General features: G+C 38.1%; 1 protein-coding gene across 2 annotated transcripts in view; it reads right to left on the bottom strand.

Moving 5' to 3' along the window:
* The window catches only part of Pcdh9 (protocadherin 9), a 960985-nt gene extending 952023 nt beyond the window's left edge, over nt 1-8962 (bottom strand). For both annotated transcript variants that reach the window (XM_055609634.1, XM_055609635.1), the window contains exons 1-2: nt 8441-8962; nt 4028-7198 (exon numbers count right to left, since the gene is read on the bottom strand). In XM_055609634.1, the coding sequence (XP_055465609.1) occupies nt 4028-7063 (3036 nt within the window). In that variant the 5' untranslated portion in view covers nt 7064-7198; nt 8441-8962. The remainder of the gene's footprint in view (nt 1-4027; nt 7199-8440) is intronic.
* Between the last annotated feature and the right edge of the window lie 14569 nt (nt 8963-23531).

Below are 23531 nucleotides of genomic sequence, written 5' to 3' on the forward strand. Positions count from 1 at the left end.
TACATAAATGTGCATTTGAGCAAATACTTTGAAGCATAAAAAGTTAATGTCAGGATGTTTAAGCTTTGAAATGAGCATTTCATTTAGAAAATTAAACATGGTTGTTTACTCAGAACCGAACTCTGGTGGAGCTTTTATAGACTGATTACTTTAAGAACTAGTCAAATGTAAACAGATCATTGCTCTTTATGTTAACATTTTCACTTATTCCCACCCTCATGCTGGAGAAAACAAAGCACATGGGACCAAGAAAATTAATTCCCCAAATGCTGTCAACCAAGTTGAGAAACAGCAATAAACAGCCTACTGTAAAGCCTCCAGCTACAATAAAACAGCTGTAAATGGATGGGCAGAGATGAGATGTGCAAAAACAGGTCTGTGGGATATAATATGAAAGGAAAAGGAGAGCATTTATGGTTCGGATATATAAGGCTAAAACTCAAAGAACGGAGCTGAGGTGAGCAGAACGCACTGCCACATAGAAGTTGTTGGCTGGGAACATTTCCATGTCTGAGCCAGCAGCAGTACATCAGAACTGGTCTAGAAGAATCCTGAACATTGTTTTAAGAGGGACTGCATTGATTCAGAGACATACTACAATTTGAAAATTTATATTTTAAATCCTATTATGTTAATGATAGCCTTCTCTCTCTCTCTCTCTCTCTCTCTCTCTCTCTCTCTCTCTCTTTCTGTTTTTGTTTGTTTTTAGGCAAAAATAGGAGCAACTTTATTGCGAAGTGACCAATTGCAATTTACTGTGCTGACAGCTTTTCAATCTACAACAGTGAACTTTACTTTAATCCTAACGTTATCCTTTGCTTAAAGCTGGAAGTTCTCAATCTGGGAACCCAGAGGACACCTTTAAAGTTCTTTTAAAAAATTGTGGCAGAATAAATGATATAATTATTATACTGAAATGTAAGAAGTCTTAGTAAGATACAGTAAAGAGAAGGATTAAAGTTACAGATATCTCATGTACTATTTGTGAACACACAGGTAAACTGCCAAAGAGAAAGTGTCAGACAGATTAAGAGTCATTGTGCCACAGACCAGCTCAGGATGTGGAAACCAGATGTTGCGCTTTCATATTTACAATACTGAGTAGTGGTACCTAAATTTGGCAATCTTTTATTCAAGATTCTTGCATTTCCCATGCTTCAACCTGCACCACAAAGTCAGAAGTAGCCTGGTGAAGGTGAAAGGCAAGCATGCCCACTTTTCTAAAAAGTCTTCACATGTTGTGTACTAGTCTAGAAATTCACGTGGTAGAATTTGTAATAATAAGATTTACATTTTTCACTGATGTAAACTAGAGGAGTTCAGATTGCATAAAAGATACCAGTTGAAACAGAGGAGTAAAACAAAAAGAAATTACACCTATTTTTTCCTGGTTTGACAAAATCATCCTAAAGAGTTAACATAGAGTTTAGTAAACAAAATTTTAAGAAGCTGTGTATAAGTTTTGTCTTTCATTCACAGAAAATAGCATTTCCCCCCAACATTATATCTATGTCTTGTTTACTTCAATTACATCTTTGCTTATTTCCAAAATTTATTTTCTCAAGCATGATTACTATGGTTTTAGATTTTTATTATGAAGGCTTGTAAAAGGTATAAATATTACCAGTTCAATAGCTCTGTATCATGGGAATGAATTACAGCTACTTTTCAACATCAGAATGAGTACAAGGAAGCTAAAAAATGCCTCATGGTCCAAAATTGTGTCTGGAGCACACTGTAGTTTCAGTTAGTGAGTTACTCAGCATTCTGTCAGCAGGATGATGTCATATAAACAAATGTCTTTATGACAAACCAACCTTCATCAGAATATCCCTTCAAAGTTTTTTTTCTGAAACATATCTGACTGGCATTTATGTCCTTGTATTATATTTATGTTCAACGACTGTGAAAAGTCAGAAGAATTTGGCCTGTACCTTAATGTCAATGCCTGTAACACTGAAGTGAGAGCAAAGGTAATTCTGGGAAGTAGACAGGAAACTCCTTGGGAAACCAATTTCACATTAAAAAGTTTCAGTTTAAACCTGTTCTTTTCAAGGAAAGATATAATGCACATCACAGCATATATATATGTTTGTATACTTATATATACACATATATATGTAGTATTGATCTTGATAAAGTATAAAAACAAAACTTTTATTCACTTTTTCATTGGAATAGAAACTTCTTTAGGCCAGTTAGATTCTTCAGTTATTTTTCTTTCAATATCAGCTATTCTATGACTTTTAAAAATCTTTGATTTGTTTGGACAGTTCCCAAATTTTAAACACCACTCTGTTCTCGTATGCTGATAAGGTTAGCATGAAACTGAGCTGTCCTTTTGACTTCTACTTATATCTAATAACCTAACATGTTCCTCTGGGACTTCAAAACTGATTTTGTTCTTTTAGGTCATTTTTTTTCCTGTGCATTTCAGCTTTAATCTACAAGGCTGTACGTTTTTAATATTTTAAATAGAGATCTTACTTTCACAGTCACAGGCATTACACTTTCTATTCTTGGAGTACCTGTGCGATTCACTGACAAAATTCTTTTTATAATGCTTTATTGTTGTGAAGCCTCAGTGCCCTTACAGAGCAGCTACTGGATGTAAAAGGGGAAGCAGTCTCCCTAAGATATACTACTCTATCACAACTTCAGAAAAGAAAGAAAAAAGAAAAGAAAAGAAAAACAAATACCAAAAAACCTTGATTTTCCAAAGAGTCACCAATGACTGCCAAGATAATTCTTTAAGTGAATTTTGTTTTACTTGATGTTTTGAGACCTGTGTTTCTAAAGATTAGCAATGGAGTGGATGGGCCACCAGCAGAGATGGACTCTTAATAACAGAGCTTGGCTTCCAAAAATCCTAGAAAGTTGAAGTGCTGAGAGCAACTCATTACAGAGCAAACAAATGAACTTAAATTCTAGTTGCTCCAGAGGAACTATCATTAAATAAAAGGTATCTTTGGCTGTACTACCAGCTTGATCCTTCCCTCCCCCCTTCTTCTAGCTGCTGCAGGATTGGCACCTGGCCAGCACAGGGACATGATACCCTAGTGCCATCTACAGGCTATTATCGACATTCAAATTTTGTGGCAACAGACAAGCACCAAAGAAACAAATTAGACAGCGCTGCATTTAAATCTTTATTAACAAGGAATTATTAGACCTAAGAAAAACTAATTCTGGATTTGGTTGAAATGTGAGATTCTCAGCCTCTTAATCCCTCTTCATATGGCATATTTCACAGTTTAAAATGAGTTATGACAGATCACTTATGCATTACTAAGATGAGAAAGTATTTACAATGGATTTCTCCTTTCTGTATAAATTAGTAATATTATAGAGAAAACATTCCTTTTTTTCTTTTCTTTTCATATTTGGCCATTATGAACACTGAAAGTCTTTCTAAGAAAGATCCAATTTACTATATTACAATAAAATAACTTGAAACCAAGGAATAGACTTTCTATATGGCTTAGATGCAATCAACCAACAATCATGTGCTTCACAGCTGATGTACAATTAATATCCTACTATTTTTTTAGAGTATAAAAAAAACATTAACCCCTTTATCAACCACAGTTCCAACATAATTGGGGTCGGACCTTCAAATGTCATTTATACTTGATATTTGAAGGTGACTTTTCAGATCTAAAGGTAATGTGAAAATCTTGAAGTAGGTAATTTGGAAACCCCAGGAGCAGAATTGGGCAAATCAGGATGGGTTTTCTTCTTGAGAAAACATTATCTTGGGACATTTTGGAATAATTTCCTCTTTTCATCTTTGCCATTTGAAGGAAACTGGGAGGTTAAATAATTCTCAGAACTCAGAAATTTCAAAGCTGTTCTAAAAATTCTTGACTGAGCCCCAGAGGAATAAAAAAAGGGGTCAAGTTTTTTTTTTCTCCTCCTTATAACTAAGTTAAAGTTAGACCAAAACAATAGACACGCTGGCACGTTAATACTGGTTGACTGGGCACTTGTATGCAGTACTTATAGACCAGTAAAAGTGCTCGTTTACCTGTCTGGTGTGTAAGGGGCCCTTTGTCTTGAAGCCTCCTTGGGAGCTGCACTCTGAGGCACTGAAGTGATCTGAACTAGTGGAGGAGCGTTTGGAAAGGGTGTCACAGCCCCCAACAAAGGTGTTGTCCAAAGGGAGTTCCTGAATGACATGGTGCTTTTTCACGGAAACTGGAGTGTCTGGTTTGAGATGAAAAGCAGGCTGTGGAGAGGCAGATTTGTAGTGCTTGGCCAGGTCGGGGCTGTTAGGCTTGAAGGTTGTTGGAGGGGCCGGGCCCCAGTCAAATCTTCCTATACTTTGTTCCTCCAGCTCAGCAGGCAGGCTTATGGTCCCATTGATAGGTTCATGAACTGCGTCATCAGGCTTGGACTCTTCAATAGTGACAAAGTTCAGAAGAGAACTCTTGGGTGACTTTCTTTTCTTCCGTTTCTTTTTCTTGTTTTGTTTATTCTCCTGATTTGGGGACATCCACTCAGCACCTTGCTTGCTCCTCTGAGCTGCTTTGAACCTCGATGCATGGCGACAGCGCACCAGGACGGTGACAAAAATTACAACTATGACCACCATGGCACCAGCGACGATGGCAATCATGATGGTGAGATAGTCCTCATTTTGATAGGGTTGGCTACTATCTCCTATGTTCCTGTCTAGTGGGGTCTCCATAGTCCTACGGATCAAGTCGTATATATACGAGGCATTCCCAGCAGTATCATTCACATAAAGAAATACCAGCACTAGAGTGTGCAAAGCCTTAGGGTACCCCAGGTCACTTATGTTAACCACGAGACGGTGCAGGCCCACATCAGTAGGAGCTGGCTTTTCTTCCAAAGTGATATTGCCCGTTACCGGATCAATCCGAAATAACCCTTTGCTGTTGCCGCTCACTATTGTGTACTTAAGTTCTGCGTTCATTCCAGTGTCAATATCCACCGCAAAAACTTCAGCAACCACAGAGCCGGGAATGGCTGAGAGGGGCACCAACTTAAATGAGGTGTTGGATGGTGGAGAAATGACAACTGGACTATTGTCGTTGACATCCATTACATTGATAGTTACTTTTGCCGTAGAGGACCGAGGTGGCTGTCCTCCATCTGTGGCTTTGACGTCAAAAGTGTAGGAACTCTGCTGCTCCCTATCAAAGGAGACGTTTGACTTTATGACTCCCGAATAGGGATCCAACACAAAATTTTCATTGTCATTTAGAATGGAAAGAGTCACAGCTTTATTCTCTCCAGCGTCTTCATCTGTCACTGTGATTACCCCCACAGTACTATACTTTGGCAGATTCTCAGACACAAAAAACTGAAAATGATTATGAGTAAACTTGGGGCTATTGTCATTCTCATCCAGAACAGTAACTATCACCGCTGCTTGGCTTTGGAGGGGAGGTGTCCCATTGTCCCTGGCAGTTACTGTAAAAATGAATCGCTCTTGTTCCTCCCTGTTAAAGACTCTGGAGGCTGTCAAAACTCCTGTCTTTCTGTCCAGATCAAAGAAGGAGGCATTCGGTCCAAGCTGATAAACAATGTCTGCATTTTTCCCACTGTCTTCATCTGTAGCACTAATAGTTGTTAAGTATAACCCACGTCGGTTGTTTTCAGAAACTGACAGCTCAATTACAGGCTGGTTGAAAATTGGTGGGTTGTCATTTTCATCTTCAAGCTTAACCCTTACCAGAGCAGTCTGATTCAAGCTGGGCTTTCCAGAATCAGAGGCAACAATTTTAAAGCTGAATTCTTTGGTGCCCTCATAGTCCAGCAGAGAAGAGGTCTCTAGCAGATACTGGTTGTCATAGACTGCCTTCAGATGAAACGGGACCTCTCTTTCAATGAAACAGATCACTTTGCCATTCACATCTGTGTCCTTATCTGAAACTGTAATTAGGGCAATCTTTGTATTGACTGGATCTTTCTCAGACAGATACACTGTGCCATTGATGGGACTTATAATGTACCTGAGGTCTATGTTCGGAGGGTTATCATTTACATCTGTGACATTGATGGTAACTGTGGCTCTGGCAGGAGTGGAGCTGCCGTCACTAGCCAGCACTGTCACTTTGTGAATGGCTGTCTCTTCCCTGTCTAAGGACCTCTGAACTGTAATCAGCCCAGTAGTGTTATTTAAAGCAAAGAGTCTTTTGGTTGCAGGGGCAACCTGGGCACCAAATATGTACCGGATTTCAGCATTGCTACCTATATCTGCATCAGTAGCATGAAGCTGAATTACAGAGGTCCCCACAGGAGCATTCTCTGGAATATGCACCTCTACTTGACCCTCTTTAAACACTGGTCTGTTGTCATTCACATCACTTACTGTGACCTGTAGTATGGCTGTGCTGGATTTCTGTGGCGTGCCTCCATCCTCCACTTTGATTTTCATCACATAGGTATCTTTTTGTTCTCTATCCAAGTTCTGCTGAACAATCAATTGCGGCCACTTTTCTCCCTCTGGAGTTTCCACAATATCCAGTCCAAAAACACTCTGCCCATTTAGCAATTCATAATGTTGTACCCCATTGAAGCCTGTGTCAGGGTCTGTGGCTGATGGGATTGGAAAGCGGCTGTTGATCAAAGTGTTTTCTGGAATGGAAATATTGATGACAGGAGACGGAAACATGGGGGCATTATCATTGGTATCCTTGACGATGATCTTGATTTTGATCAGCCTAAAAAAGTCATTGGGGAGGATCACCACCTCAAGTTCAAAGAAACACTCATTCTCCTCGGCGTAGGAAGCCCCGCCACAGAGTTTCTCTCTGTCTATTCTGTTGGAGGTTGTGAAAATCTCCCCAGTGGTGCTGGATACTTTCACCAGAGGGGCATCCCCAGCTTTAGAAACCAGCCTGTAGACAAGGCTGGCACTGGTCCCCGTGGCAGCATTGATGTGAGAAATGTTCAGATCCTTTGGTATATTTCCTATGGGCACATTTTCAGGCAATTCCTCTCTAATAGTGTAAATAAGTTCTTGAGCTATTGCAGAATCCAGCCTTAAACAGGCGATCAGAGCAGCCAACAGGTAAAAATCCCTCAGGTCCATGATAATGTATTTATTTTCTTTTCTTGGATTTTAGAGTTTAAAGGTTTCCACTGAGGAATGATGCAGGAATTGTAAGAGGAAGTGTGCATGGACTGGAGGAGGCATTACATCTCATCTCGTATTTGGAGACAGCCACTGTCAACACAATTGTACAGACAGTATTATTCTTCAGTAAATGAAAACACAGTCACAAAACATCAAACCACATTCACACCGCATATTAGTAAACATGGCAGTTTGCTCTGCCACAGTTTGCAAGTTAACTCTGTGGCCAAATCGCTGAATATCCCCTGCTTGTTGCATTTGCCCAGAGAAAATGAAATTCATCTACTTTTGAATTAAGAACATCAGCTATTTTAAACTGGACCCCCCCCCATCCCTACTGCACTGTTTTTGTCATAACAATGTTTAATTCAAAGCAGGCATTGGTGCTCTGCTCGTCCCCTCCCCCTGCCTTACCCACCTCCTGGTCTCTAGCCTACCTCCCCTAGTTGTTTGAGGTGGAAGTGAAAAACCTCAACAATTTAGCTGTGATTGCTGCCAACTGCTTTGTCACATGTTAGATATGATGTGTTTTCTTCCCTGCCACACTGAGTCATCTCTTCCTCTCAAAAGGCTGCTTTTCCTTCCTCCCAGTTCTTCAAGTGTCTTCTAATCCAGCCTTACTGGGAAATGAGCATCAGGACATGCTGCAGCAGCAGCGGCAGCAGTAGTCACTGGCCACTACGAATTCTTATTGCCTCAGAGCACAAAATCAAGACTTCACATTTCTTACTGAGAGCCTCCTCTCCTTTCACCATATTTCCACACTGCACCCATCGAGATAAATAAACACATTAAAACTTTTAAAAAAACGTATCATAATAGACAATTGCTCGTCACAGAGCTGGACCAGTGTGCTGGGATGGAAGTGAAACGCAGCCAACATTCCTATGTAACACCACGATATTTTTTTTTTCTTCTACTGAGCATAAAAGAGGAAAGAAGAAAAACATGCAGATTCTTAATCCGGCTTCTCATTATAATATTAGTAACATTTGCTACACATAAATACCGCAACCCGGTAACACACCTAAAAGAACTTCCGCTCAGATGCCCCTCTAACTGCAGTTTAAAGGGGTCCAAGGCTCCAGGCAGCTACCCACTGGAGTAGGACTGGTCAGTTCCCAGCTCTAATCTCATCTGCATTAGGCTGCACGGCAGCTCAGCCGATGCCCGCGATTAGTTCCAGCAGAGTGGTGCAGGTGGGGTTGCAGATACAGCCCAGTAGGTGAGCTCTGCCCCAGCCGGCTACCCAATTACAAACACCTCTCGTCTACACCGAGGACATAACTAAACACGGCATTTCCAATTGTGCCTAGGAAACTTTACACTTACGTTAGTTGCCTCAACCTTTCCCCTTTCCCGGTAGGCTGCAGTTAAGAAGGCTCTGTTCCAACACATAGAAAGCCATGCATCTGGTAGCACCAGTTTGGGGAGAATTCAGAAGCAGCAAAACGTTTCCTCCTTGTAAAACGTGTGGCTTCGGGCTGGCAAATTAGCAACTCCCGAGAACAAATTCACAGATTTGTCGTTAGTCATTCTCATCACATTTCCTCGCTTTTTACCCACTGGGTCTGGGCTCTTCTGGTATTTAACACACGCCACATCCAGTTGCACTTCGTCCGCTCGGGAGTATATCCCACAGTATCCAGCCTACCATTTGCATCCGATGGCAATACTGCTGAAGTCTCTAACTTCTGGTACGAGACGTCAGAGTTGGGTGATGCTGATTTTCTGTATGTTTTCCCGGGGTGTCAATTGCCCGGCAAATTCTTAATCCGTGAGCTCTTTCGCGCTTCAGAGACTGAGGCTCTCCTTCCTGCCTCGCGTACTCCCTTCTCCTCTGCCCCCTCGCCTTCTCCCTCTCCTCTCTCTCCTCTCTCTGAACTGAATTTCTTGATATAACTCTCAATAAGCCCAGAGGGAGGGCGTGACGGCCGAGGCCCCGCCCCGGGGTCCTGATTGGCCAGCATCTTGCAGTGCGGGAGGCTGCAGAGGGCTGCGGGAGGGGGCGCGGAACAAGGCTCTGACTGTCTCCTGCCTCCCCTCCCCAGCGCCCCTCGGCAGCCGCAAAAACCCGGAGAAACGATCCCGGCCCCGAGAGAACTGGCTTCCAGGACGCGCACTGAGCATGCCCGGCAGGGTCCAGCACCCGAGGAGGCTCTGGAGCTAGCAGACTCCTACGGACCTTGTAGCTGCGGAGCCAGGGCGGTGCGGTTGCACTAGAGGGTAACCCGGGAGCGTAGATTCTAGCCACCGGGGTGATAAGGGTCATTGAGGCCGCCCTTTTCTCGATGCATCTCTGTCTGCAAAGTGGAAGGGCCCAAAATGCAGAGATGGCTGATGCTCGCAACCACCCCTCAGTGAGGAGTTCTGGCCAGCAAATCCTGGAGCGCATTAAACCATTAAACCGACTCTGTGCCCGGTGCTGCAAATTGAGGCATTTTGCTGGCAGGGACATCGGAGGAAGGGCGAAGAGGGCAGAGAGCTAAAGATAGGGCAGTAGATATTTGAGTCTCGGTGGAGAATGGAAAGAAAATTAATCCGGGCTTTTTACTGCGTGCAGGGTCACTGAAACTGCCTGGGGAAAATGAACGTTGCCTCTGTGGTCCCTGGGCACAACCATGGCCAGCGCGGCCGTGCACGAAGTCTCCTGTCCCGGAGCTAAACGAGCTGCATCGGCCGTTCGTGGCCGCCTCTGCCCTTCTGCGTTTGCTTCGCAGGGAACCCGGAGAACCTAGCTCGTGAGAGCGCAGGCTGCAGCCGAGCCCGCTGCCAGCTCACCTAACTGCGAACTTTGCTTCCGACGGGCTGGAAAGAATCCCGAGCAGCTGTTAGGCAAGCTGCAAAAGCTCCTTGTCCCTCTGCGCTTTCTGCTGGACTCCTTTCCCTGCCAGGCATGTCTCTGATTTGCAGCTTTGCAGCACATCCTCACAAGTTCGTTTCTCATTTTCATACCAGGGCTGGATGGGATACTTCTGAAAGTGTTATCCTATAATTCCTATATTATAGCCCCCGAAGCCCTGTCCATGTTTGCCTCACTCATCTTTAAAAACCAGTAAGTTAGGAAGGTTTGTGTAATTGGGAACACCTACACCAGGAAGGTGCTTGGGTAAAGTTTGAGATAAAATCCTACTGGTTCAACAACATTCCCTTGAATGGTCTATAAAGGTTATCTGAGGTGGTCTTGATGCATGGCAAACTTTTGCTAACTTTGAGGAAGAATAAAGGGCATTCACTTAAAACCCTGTGTTTTCTTATATTGTAGTAAACTCTAATAGCAGTAAAAGGTTTTTAATTTGGGATTATCTTTTGCTTGTGACCGCAGCTACTTTCTCTTTAAGCATGAACATTTATTTTTCGATGGCTAAGTTAAAAGTAAAAACAAATTACAAATCAAGCCTTACAAAGTGTGGAGGGTATAAATATTCTGTTTTTTAGCAGCTTTGTTTAGCATCACGATTTCCTCATATGAAAATGCAATCACTGTTTATTACTGAAACTTTTTCTCAGGTGCATACCCACAGTAAACCTGCAGTGTTTAAAAGTTCACTCTGAAATCGTTCGGCCCCTTGTGTGGTAAGACATTTTTCTAATAGCCAATATGCTGACGGTGTTTGCTTACAGACAAAAAGTATTAAATTAACATTTTATGCTATTAGGATGAACAAGGTTTAAGGAAAGGAGGGCCCCTAAATATCCAGATGTCAACAGAAAACAATCCTCATACAACAGCGCTAGTGAGTTAAAGGTTGATTCTTTAATAGTACTCAGTGAACGATCATTTGCCATTCACAAAATTAAAGCTAATGCCTCATTCTCACGCTTGTGTATTTTCGGTGGTGAAATATTCTGATACAGTCACGATAAACAACAGCACAGCTACTTTCCAGCTGATTCCGTGAGCAATGCAATTATATTTTAATGATACCACCGTCATTTCAAAGTCAGGTCCTGGCAGACCAGAGCTTAGCAGTAATTATTTAACCTCCTTATTAAGCAGGGGTGTCACTCTTTGTGAAGAGACAGGTTTGCTTGCTGGGGAGGGCCATTGCACACCCCGTGCTGGAAAATGAAATCTTAACGTGAATCAGGATGAAGGCTAGGGAAGAGGAAACCAGTCTCAGCATGAGACACAAGACACGAGACTTCAATTAATAAAAACCTCGGGTCAAAGCCCGAGAATGACAAATGTGCACAGTCTCTTCAAAGGAGACTGACTAGGACAGAGAAATGGAGCTCTTGTCTCAGGACATTCTGTCTTGTGTTTATCTGAGATATCCGAATTTTTCGGGATCCCGTCACCATGTCATTCCTTACCCTCTTAATGTTAGATTGTGTAGGCTCACTTACTGTATTCTATTTCAGCTGTTGAACTCTACGATGAAAAATATTATTATTATTTTTTAGTTCTAAAAGAAAATTACACATCAAATAGCCCTTTGCTGTTTAACTTGAAGTTTCTGCCTCAAACACAACAAAATTTGTTATATGATTTCAAATACTCTATACTGTTTAAGAATATAGCTTATAGAAATGAATTAGGAGAATATTTTTAATTTTAGTGTGAAAATATCTGTTGCTTTAAGCTGTATTTATTGGAAATTTTGAAGTATTTAAATATATTATATTGCCAGCTAATTTGCCTTGTATAGTCTAATGTGTGTTTGAGTGTGTATGTATAATTGTGTGTGTGTGTGTATCCAACTAGATCTCTTTACTTAAATCTCACCTATCATTGGCAATGCATATTTTACAGCCAGGAATTATCATGCTCTCCCCCTTTCTGCCATATTAGTACTTCAAGAATTAAACCATCTGGGCAATAGTAAAAGAGGTGTACTCTTCTCTCCTGGCTTTCTTGGTCATGGGACACTTATAAAGTCAGTCACCTCTGGCCAGTTAACTGAAGACACAAATGCCTTCAGATTCACATAGAAACGGATGTGGAGTTAATGGAATTGTTTCATATTCTGCAAGTTTAACGCCATTCTATTTATATATTAAACAATAATTTCCATGCAATGGCATATAATAACCTAAATTATTAAGGAGTTCAGTTTAATTGGATTCTCTTGTATGATTTTCTAGTTATCACACAGCATTTTTAAAATTACATCTCATACAGAGATTGTAAAGGCTTTTTCCTTCAAGTTACTTTTTTACATGAAAGATATAGGCTGCTATGTTGAGAATGATCAAATGCCCTCTTCAAGAATTCCAAGACCAGAATAACATGATTGCTGTATTCCACTCAACTAAATTTTAAATAAAATATTTTTGTGTTCTCTGTTTGTGAACTTAACCCACAAGTGGCAGGCAGTGTTTCTAACAGACAGTGAATCAGTCGCAGGCCTGTGATGTCAGAGGGGTATCACTATACCCATTTCACAAAAGGACTAGGCTTTTGCACTGCACTTCTTGAGGAGCAATGTGTTAAAGATGTTAAAGGTTGTGTATTATTACTCTTGGGAAAATGACAATCAGGATTTTAGCACCCCAAGAAGAAATTAGCACCTTCCAAAGACTGCGCAAACTGATGGAGTACATTGCGTTACTGGATAATTCCTATGCTTCCTTAGTTATTATCAGCACTTCCTTTTCAATGTCTTTCCTGTTCATTTTTTTTTCTTCATTTTTTTTTTAAGGCAACCTAACGCAGGTAATCAAATCATCATGGAACCCTGGTGACATCTTTCATTCTCTTTGAATGACTGATCTAAATTTAAAACAGTTTGCTGTATTTTCCTGACTGACACAGATTATAGGCGTCAGATTGGTACCTTTAACATTATTACAATGTAAACTGACACTTTTCAGAACCACTGTTCTGTAATGATTACTATATAAATTTAAAAAATATACTGAATTCTCAAGTTTTTTTATGGATTATAAAAGATTTTAATTTTATATAGACAATTCTTTCATAGTACCTGTTTGCATCAGTTCAGCTGAAGCAGCTAGTGGTTACGTAGGAAGGTGTAGAATTCGTTTTAGATGGTAATATATTTATGTAAAATTTCAAATTAGTTTCCCTAAAGCTTTTTCTTGATTCTGTAGGATAAAGTTAGATTAAAATTGTTAGATTAACAGGTTGAGTATAACCTTTCAATCCACATTTTGACACATGATTAACGCACAGTGATATGAGCAAATATGCATGGAGGAAACTCTGTTGGTTCATAAAAACAGAAACATCAGTATACATTTTAAGACAACTGCATTCGTCAAAATCTAACTAGAGAAAACAATGCATTAAGGCATTTAAAAATGATAGCACGGTTATAAGGTTTTGTATTTTCATTAACAAGCAAATATTGTTGTTGCATCTGGGGCAACAGTCTCGGATGACTTTCCTTGTCCATCTCCCTCCTTTCTTGTTCTTTTCGTGTTTTCAGAATTTATTTTAAAATCTATGCTCACATGATTTTCCTCTAGAGTCCCAGTTTGTTACATAAGGTGCACATAAATAGACTTACTCATGTAGAGCAGGGTGGATGAGCCTAGTTTTCCTCTTATAGTTTCTCAGAACCAAATTTCAAACAAGATCCTCTTCTAACTGCATCAGAGTGAGTCAGGAAAACGGTATTCTGTTGACTGCTGAAGTCCAGGCTTATCTCCACATCACAGTGCAACAGTGGAATGGAGATGAACCTTGCCCTGCCTTCAGAAGACTTTGTAACACGTTGTCTGGGATTTGAGTCATTACCAATCCACTTATGTAAAACTATGGTTTTTTTTATGTAGTTATATGTCCTTAAACATTTTAAGATGAAAATGTTCAGACATTGCATATCCTGCCGAAGATCCCAGGACCTGGAGTCTGAGACCAGGGGTCGGCTGTAAGCTCAAGTACATTCTGGCTGTATGGCTAGTTCCAGGTCAGACAGGGCTATAGTTAATATGACATCCTATCAAGACAGACAGACTGGCTGAGTGACAGAGAAACAGACAGACAAAAATAAGAAAAGAAGGAAGGAGGGATGGAGGGAGAAAAGGAGAAAGAGAGAGAAAGAGGAAGGAATGGGAGAAGGAATTTTCATTCAGTAGAAACCCCTCAATGTTTTTAAACTACATAGTGTCATGTCAATCATCCACGTATGAACTTGTGCCCAGGATACTGATGGGTGAAATACCACGAAAGGTTAGGAAGGACTTGGATTTTTCTTGGCTTTATGCAATACAGGTTGTTTTTAAGACAGGCAAGGCATTGAAAATGTGGTTCATTGAAGAAGTGGCGGCTGCCTTTGACACTCGCAGGACTAAGTTTGAAAACTAGGGTAACCAAAATAAATCAAAACAGATCAAAGCAAAATGTTGCATGTAGGTTTTGTATTTTTGTGACTTATAATATATTCATTTAAAAATACTATAGAAGTACTTTATAAGGAAGTCCAGTAAGGAAAATTTCTTCAGAGAGTATACTTTGTAAATATACTATAACCATGCACGCCAAGGAATTATTGTGAAATAAGGTAAATGTTTGTGTTTCAAAACTATTCAAACACCACCCCAGCACTTACTTAGCACCTGTGTTTGACACCTATGGACTTATGTAAAATCTATTGTAGCTTGCAGCTGCTTGAAGGAAGGTGATTCTAATGGCTATCCCAGGAGATTGAGAGAGTTAAATTCAAATAATATTTGTTCCTTACCATCAAAACAGAAACCAAATTTTAGAATGTTACAACAAAAAGTAATAAAAAGCTCCTACATGTAATGTAATATTTCAGGTAAATACTATAATTATTCCAAACCCCATGAATTGGAGAATAATGTGGTGTGTTTATAAAACATGACATGGATAAATGTAGTGTCATCCAATGTAATTACATGGTTTAAAATCTATTTTAAGATATCTACTAGAGAAAAAGTAGCTAATAAAAAGTTAAAACCTCATGAGCTATATAAACATATAGATATGCACACACACATATATACATACGTATATATTTGTAGCGGTGTATATATATTGAGATAACTGTGAGTTCAAGGCCTGCTGGGTATACATAGTGAGTACCAGGCAAGTACTCACTAATGAAGAAAAACTCTGTCTCAAACATGCGCACGCGCACACACACACACATACACACACAATCAGGACCAAAATACATACTATATCAAGCCTAATTTCACCTGTGTCATCTTATGACATGACTTTTTTTTTCTTAACAATTCAGACTTCTACACTGCATCTCTCTGCTTTGCTAACACAGGCAGTAGTACTTGTTTTACATTCTAGAATTCTGCAATTTAGCATTTATTCATTTATTTGTTTATTTAAATGTCATTGGGGATAGAATATTCCTCCACAGCCCAAGATTCCCTGGCTTCTAACTCATGATACTACTTGTCTTTGTATCTTGCATGATGAAATTTAAAAGTTTGTTCTTTATATTTTTCTTTTTTTCTTTCTTTTGTTTTGCTTTGGTTTTTTTTTTTTTTTTTTTTTTTTTTTTTGAGAGAGCTGTTCTCTGTGTAATAAATAGCCCTGGTTGTCCTGAACTCACTTTGTAGACAATGCTGGCCTTGAACTCGCAGAGATCTGAGTGTCTTTCATATTTTTCTTATGTTTGAATGCTTACTAGTTATGTATCTATCTAGAGAAAGCATATATATATATACATACTCTCACTTTGATATATTATATAAACTTGATATATATGTGTATATATATATATATATATATATATATATTAGCAACCTAGTTTGGGTTAATTCCCTGTTTTGAATCACAGACAGAAGATACATTCTATTATGAAAGAGAAGGTAAGGTGCTGGGATGTGTCCTCACAGTAACAGTGGGAAGCTTTTTGCTCCTTTGTTGCAGCAGTAAGCAGAGAAAGGGGTTTGTGCTCATCTGAGTCTCCATTTCTCCCATGTACTCTGTTATGGCTCCACTTCACTGCTCAGCCAGTCTAAGGATGTGGGCATTGCTTAAATATTAACTTGACACAGACTGTTTCTTCCTTAAGGAGATTAGCTCTCTAGAGATAACTTCTACATTTACTTTGGGATAAGAGTGAGGACCAAGTCTGTGTAGGGTCTGATACACTTGAGGAGAAGGGAAGATCCATTGAACAGAATAATGAGTCTCAGGACCTGCAGTGCAGAAAAGGAATTACGTGCTTGTGGTATATGGCAAGTGTCAACTGGAGGTGACAAAATCCATGAGTACAAAGCTTTAGGAATATTCCAAACATGGTGTGATTTCCTCTGCTTTGGAAAATGTCTCAATAGCAATTCTACCAACATAGTTTTAAACAAAGGAAGTATCTTCAAATAACACAGACTTATTTACCATAGTACATCAAGAATCAATGAAGTTTTCCCATGAAACGATTTTTATCTACACAAATACTAAACTAAAGATAGACCAATGATCACATTTTCCAAGGAAATTGTACCTGTAAGAAATAATTCATGTTCAAACAAATTGCATTGTGAATGAACAGTAAGTGTTGAATGTGCAAGAAGGTTTTCATACTGTAAAATCCGGTTACCAGTGGGGAGTTGATGCAGAAAGAATAAGACAAATGAGGTTTATTCACCACAGGAATCACAATTATGATGGTTAAATACCCAGCTCTCGTTCCCCACTGGCCAGAAATGCTTGCTGCAATTCTTCAAAAGCTCACCTTGTAGTTTTTGCCATAACCATTGCAGTCTACAATCTTTACCAACTTAAGACATAATCTTTTTTTACTCAACTTACACAAACATACCCCCTGACATCAAAACGGAAAACAAAAGATCAACTCACTAAAATTAGACCTCAAGCAACAGCTAAGGCTGAATGAACTTGGTATGGTTTCTGAGTTATCATATTGAAGGTTATAACATCAATGGAATTCATATCTTTAGGAATTTGCTTGCAATATTGCCAGTGATAGTTCTACAGACTTTGTTAACATTTCAAGAAATAAATCTCTCTTTAAACTATTAGTTACAACTGTTCTAAGTTTATACAATTTATGGAAAGTCTGAAATTCAGCCACAAGTTCTTATCTATCTAATTTCTATCTTTGTTTTCAAACATACAGACTTTTTCAATAAAAATGGTAAATGTTTGCTATTTTTACGACAGTGTGCAATATACACCATAGGCTATTTAAAACTGATATTGTAGTTTAATAGTTAAAATATTGAACCTACTTAAAAATGTACTAACAAAATATTGACTGCCCCAAATTCTATAATTAGTTTATTATTTTATAGCCTACCTCCATTTTATTGTGCTTGTGAATAGAGCAGAAATTTTGGAATGCTGATAAGAGTGAGAACATTAAAACTATGATTGCTTTGAATATAAAATTAAAAACTGGTCTTGATTTGAGCAATATAAATTCTATCAAATTATCTCTAATGCCATCCAAATATAATCACATGTAAGCATTCAAAAATGGGTATAATTAGAATGTTTAGTTAAGATTTCTTTCATATTTATTTCCACATCAGTGCAACTTACTCTAGTTTCTCCAAAAGATACACACAATGTATCTTTATTATGTTTTGGGGTCAGCTTTACTGTTTTTTGAAAATGTGCGAAATTTAGTTGCATTAACAGATTTGTTAATGAGCAAATAGGTACTCATATAGGTAAAGCATTAGGTCACATAGGTCAAACGAGGAAAAAAATTAACTTTATCAATTATTCTGTCAGTTAGAGTTAAATTACTTCAAAATGATTCCTAACAGTGGTAAATGCTGCCATCTAGAGGACTTTTCCTTTAATACATATAAAAATAAAAAGGTAAAGAGGGGAACAAGTCTAACATGTAATGTTCTACTTTATTAATTCCAGAAGTTAACAAAATTCGTATAATTTAAGTGTCTTTTAATATATATATGTTAATTTTTCAGAGAAAGAAAACTTGAATGAGAATTAGAAAGTAAAGTGTGACAATAAAATGATGTCAATGTATCTATTGTAACGAGTGTTTCTTACCGAAAGACAACAGATCTGCCTGAATTACTCTTGCTTTCTTCCCTTATCTTTCTGAATATGCTCGTTCTCATGGTGTTACTCGCAATGTGCATTTTTTGGTCTTATTTCATTAGCTTGCAAAACATGCTGACCTCTCATTGGCTCCTTGGAGAGAAGAATGTTCATCCTGACCAGTAGAGAACCCTGCATGTACCCAGGGTTCAAGGAGAGACGTGCCTGGTTAGCTCCAGGAAGCAATAGAAATATCGGCGAACGGCAAACATCTTTTTGATGGCAGTTTTTAAAAGTGCTGGCAATGTTTAATTCAAGTGAGTATAAATGCACATGCTGAATTTAAAGTTAATAATAAATACCTTATTCTGAAATTTTTCTGTATGTTTCACTTGTTTCAGATTGATTACTCGTGAAGTTTCTGTCACACATCTTATAAAAATGGTCATCAATGCTATAGTTTGTCAGTGGAATTTGGGGGCTAATACGTTCTTTATTTATTAAGACCGAACCGAACTTATAACGTTAAAGAACATAAGCTTATTTATATGATTATGACTTTAATAATACATTTCAAATATGGTCACATATATGGCATGCAAATAGAATTCTGCCAAAGTGATAGCATTATGATGATGCTCTTGGAAGAAGATACCAATAGCAAACTAGCATAAAAGTAAGATTTCATTATTTGATATTTTAATTAAAATGAACATTTCTAGGCATTTGATTCAATTTCAATCAATTGTATTTTTTATTCCATTTTAGTTTTAGTAAAAATTATAGGGTAGATAATAATGATGGAAGGCTAGCTAGTATCTTATCGTCATCTAACATTCAGGGTCTCAACAACCTAATTCTAATTAAAGAGAAAGGAAGGAGTTGAAACTGATATCATTGTGCTAAACATACTGTTTTAAGGCAAATAATTTTGTCATTTTTATTATTTAATATTGTTATTTAAATATTATTCATGGTTTTTCCAGTTTACAAAATACACAAAAAAAGAAAACAGTGGAGTGGAAAAGTAAACCAATTTCAACCTTATTTATGTCCAACATTGGACTCCCACACTTTTTTCTTTTCTTAAAAAAATTATTCCTTTACTAATTAGATTTTCTTTAATTTGATTCCCAGCTGTAGCCTCCTCCCTCATCTCCTCCCAATTCTATCCTCACTCATCGACTCCCATGCCCCTCTCCTAGTCCACTGATAGGGGAGGTCCTCCTCCCCTTCCATCTAACCCTAGCTTATCAGGTCTCATCAGGACTGGCTCCATTGTTTTCCTCTGTGGCCTGGTAAAGCAGCTTCCCCCTTAAGGGGAGGTAGTCAAAGAGCCAGCCACTGAGTTCATATCAGAGACAGTCCCTGTTCCCATTACTAGGGAACCCACTGGGACACTGAGCTGCCATGGGCTACATCTGAGCTGCTGTTTTATGCTGTCTTCATGCATGGTTCTTGTTTGGAGTATCAGTCTCAGAAAAGACGCCTGTGCCCAGATATTTTGGTTCTGTTCCTCTCCTTGTGGAGCTCCTGACTTCTCCAGGCCCCACTATCTCCCCCTTCTTTCATAAGATTCCCTGAACGCTGCCCAAAGTTTGGCTATAAGCCTCAGTATCTGCTTTGATACACTGCTGGGCAGTCTTTCAGAGGCCCTCTGTGGTAGGCTCCTGCCCTGTTCTCTGTTTTCTCCCTCTTCCCATGTCTATCCAGTTTGCCTTCCTGAATGAGAATTGATCATCTTACCCACAGTCCTCCTTCTTTATTCGCTTCCTTAGGTGAACAGATTTTAGTATGTTTATCCTATATTATATGTGTAATATCCACTTGTAAGTGGGACTCCCGCATTTTAACAGGAAAACTGTATGGTGAGTATATTGGTAATAGAATTGCATGTGTGTGGGTTCAAACATGTTGTGGTGTGCATGTGTGTGTTTACTGAGGTGTATTTTTCATCAGTTTACCTAGTCTAGCAGGCCTGCTTGAGCGGGAATGTCTTACATCCACTGTGATAAATGGAAAGCATTGCCAGCAGGCCACTACAAACAATCAGCCTTTCCATGGGCTCTGGGATCACAACTCGAAGCTTCATGCTTGCACGGCAAGCACTTTACAAACAAGCCATTTCCCCAGCTCAAAAAAAAAAACAAAACAAAAAACAAACAAAACAACAACAAGAAAAAAACCCAACAGCAAATGCATAGAAAAAAATATAAATATATATATTTAAATATATATATTATATATATATAAATATATAATTTATAAATTTGTAGTTTCAAAATTTATATTTTGCTCAATTATTAAGATTTTGGTTTTGCATGTGTTTTCAAACATAATAAAGTTATATATATATATATACATATATATATGACAGCCAATAACAGAGAAGCTAGATCTCTGTGAAATTACTGTATCTCCTTAATAGTGACAACAATTTTGTATTATCATATGGTTTCTATATATATTTTATTTATGCATAAATACAATTCATAGCCAATGTACTCCTCCATTCACAAAAAAATGTCTGATATAGATACATTGCCTCTGTTATGCTGTCTCTTAGTCCCTGAGTTTAAACATCTATAGAATTCTATGATGTTGACTTTCCAAAGAGGTAAGGACAGTTGTAAGGTGCATCATCCCACAATTTGGAATTGCTTAATTACTTTCTCCTAGGATCATTAATTTAATGCTCTAGCACCTACAATTTTGTAAAAGGGAAGGCAGAATTAAAGCACTGATGTTCATTAAAGATGTAATTGGTGTCCTATGCATAACCTAAGATATTCTCACAATTATTAAAAATAATAGCTTAAAATTTAATTTATCCTAATATATCCAAATACATCATTTCATCATATAACCATAATGAAACAAAATACATTAAAACTCTACCTCTCTAAAATCTGTCATGTTTTCTTATATTACATCTTAATTTGAACTAGTCATAATTCTACTTTAATTGTATAACAGGGAACTAGGTCTTGGTCGAATAATAGTTGTGCAATAACAGTTCATAAGTGAAGTTGTCTTCCTGACATTCAGTTTCCAGGAGATCTGTAATGTCAGGTTGTTTCACCGTGCATAATGTGAAGCACGTGCATTTTACTGAGGAAATTGCTATGGCACATCTCAGTGTAGAGGTTATTTTCTCCTTCCAAATAGTCAGTGACCTGTGGGATGAATCAGGTTGCCATATGAAAATTATTTGACTTGACAAATTGGCACTGTATGATTCTGGCATCCATTAATGACCTTCAAGTGAACCTATAAATCAATAATCACAATATTTGTTATATAGTAAGGATTACATATCATGTGATTGCTTTTATTAGATGACACTCCTCAGTAGAAAGGAGCTCCCACCTCACCCCAAGTCTACTGTACTACTCTTAAAAAAAAATGCAAAATCGTTATTTACCTCTTAACTCCCCTTCACGGTCAGTAAGAGTTCCTTTTTCATGGTATCCTGTGCTTTTACCTTTAATATACACTGTTCTCAAATTATTTTGAATGAATTAGATAGTTCTTGATTTAAACAGACTTTGAATATGCTTTATAAATATAGAAGAAGAATGGCTCAAGATTAAAGGCAAGCCATGCATTATCTTCCAGGAAAAAAAAAAAAAAGACTGAGGCAAATATGAACCCAAAGAGACTATGGAAACATGCTACAGCTTGAACTAGTCAAAGCTGAGGCCTCTGCACTGAGAAGGAAAAGAGGACACAAACTCTCAACCCTATTCAAGAAGCTGTCTTCAATTGACATTTGCTTCTAAAGGAAAATGTAATTTTCACCAATGGAGTCTCAGTGGGTAAGGACAGGCACATGCCAGCAGAAGATGGCCAACATAAAACTCATTCAATAATTTTTCTGTACATTTTTGTCTCATATGGCATTTTGTGGGCATTTAAAAAAACTTACTAGTTTTCAGCTTGAAAGGTATTTTCTGATTTTTGCTTGGCCATTCTCTGAACTTCTAAATTTTAAAAACATGATTCAAGATTCTCTCTCTTCATCTGTCATAAGTTACTTACATAGAGTCTTTCTCAACCCTAATTTTGCTGATGGTTTCAGGTTATTCTAGAATTATTTCAGAATTTCCTATGCAACTACATGTCTCCCTATTTTTTTTCTGATTTTTCATAAGCAACACCAAGTTTGTTTACAGAGGAGGACATTGCAGCCAGTCCTGATGAGACCTGATAAGCTAGGTCAGATGGAAGGGGAGATGGACCTCCCTATTGGTGGGCTTGGAAAGGGGTATGGGAGAAGATTTAATTTAATTTAAAAAGAGCTATGCTTTCTATTCACACACTGCTATGTGCTCTCATTTTGTTGTTTTTTAAAGAGATTTTTGAGAGTTGAAACAAATATGAAATTATTTTATCTGGAAAAAAGCAATGTTATATGAATACACACATATATGCATGCAGTCAACTGTGAAAATGCATGTTTTACCTTCCCAGAGTTGAGCAATGAACAAAAACTATTCTGAAAAAAAAAACAAAAAAACAAAAAACAAAAAACAAAATAGTTGCATCACTTCTGACTGTATAGGATCATTTTTCCTTGTCATTATTCTCTCCACAATACAAACAACAATTCTCATAGCATTTGTGTTATATTGGGTATTATAAATAATATCAAGATGACAAAATATACAGGAGTATGTGTATAGGTTATATGCAAATTCTGTCATTTTATTTAAAGGGCTTGAACATTTGCAGATTTTACTATCCACAGGGGAGCCCTGAAACCATTCCCTCTTGGAGACCAAAGGAAGGCTGTATGTACAAATGGAATATATGAAATTAGAAGCACATCTCTAAATCGAGTTTTCAGCTAACATTATGGTAGATACAGTATTATCTGTACTGTTTGCCCTTAGTATAGCCTCTGTTCATCTGATTATTTCTGCCGTAAGAGCATAAATTTAGTAAACACCTTTTTTCTTTTCTTTTCTTTCCTTTCCTTTTCTTCTTTTTGTTTCTTTTCTTTTTATTTTTCTTTCTTTGTTTATTAGTAATGAATAGTCTACAAAACACATTAAACCTTATCTCCTAAGTCTCTCTACTGGCATATTGATCTCTCCTCATGAAAAAGAGAGATATGCATTTTGTTGGCAAAAATAAGTAATAATGGTACACATATGAATTCAAAAAGACTGTGTCAGCACCAAGAAGCCCTACACAGACTCAAACCAGACAAAACCCCAGACTGAGAGAGGAACTGGTCCCAACATTAACTATGAAGCTATTTGTAATTGATACTTCCTAGGAATGAGAAAGTCAGTTATCCTCGGTGTAATGTCAGGGATTACATAAGCATCGCACAAGGGCAGGATTAGTTGGCCAATACAAAAGAGACTCCATATTTTTGTTTATGTTTTTTGTATTTTTAGGGGGATATAAATGATTTTTTCTTAGATTTGTTCTGTTTTGTATTTTCATATTTTTTTTCTCTTTTTTATTTTTAGTTTT

This window comes from Psammomys obesus, unplaced genomic scaffold (assembly GCF_907164565.1).
Source record: "Psammomys obesus unplaced genomic scaffold, mPsaObe1.curated_primary_1811, whole genome shotgun sequence".
Classification (NCBI taxonomy): Eukaryota; Metazoa; Chordata; class Mammalia; order Rodentia; family Muridae; genus Psammomys; species Psammomys obesus.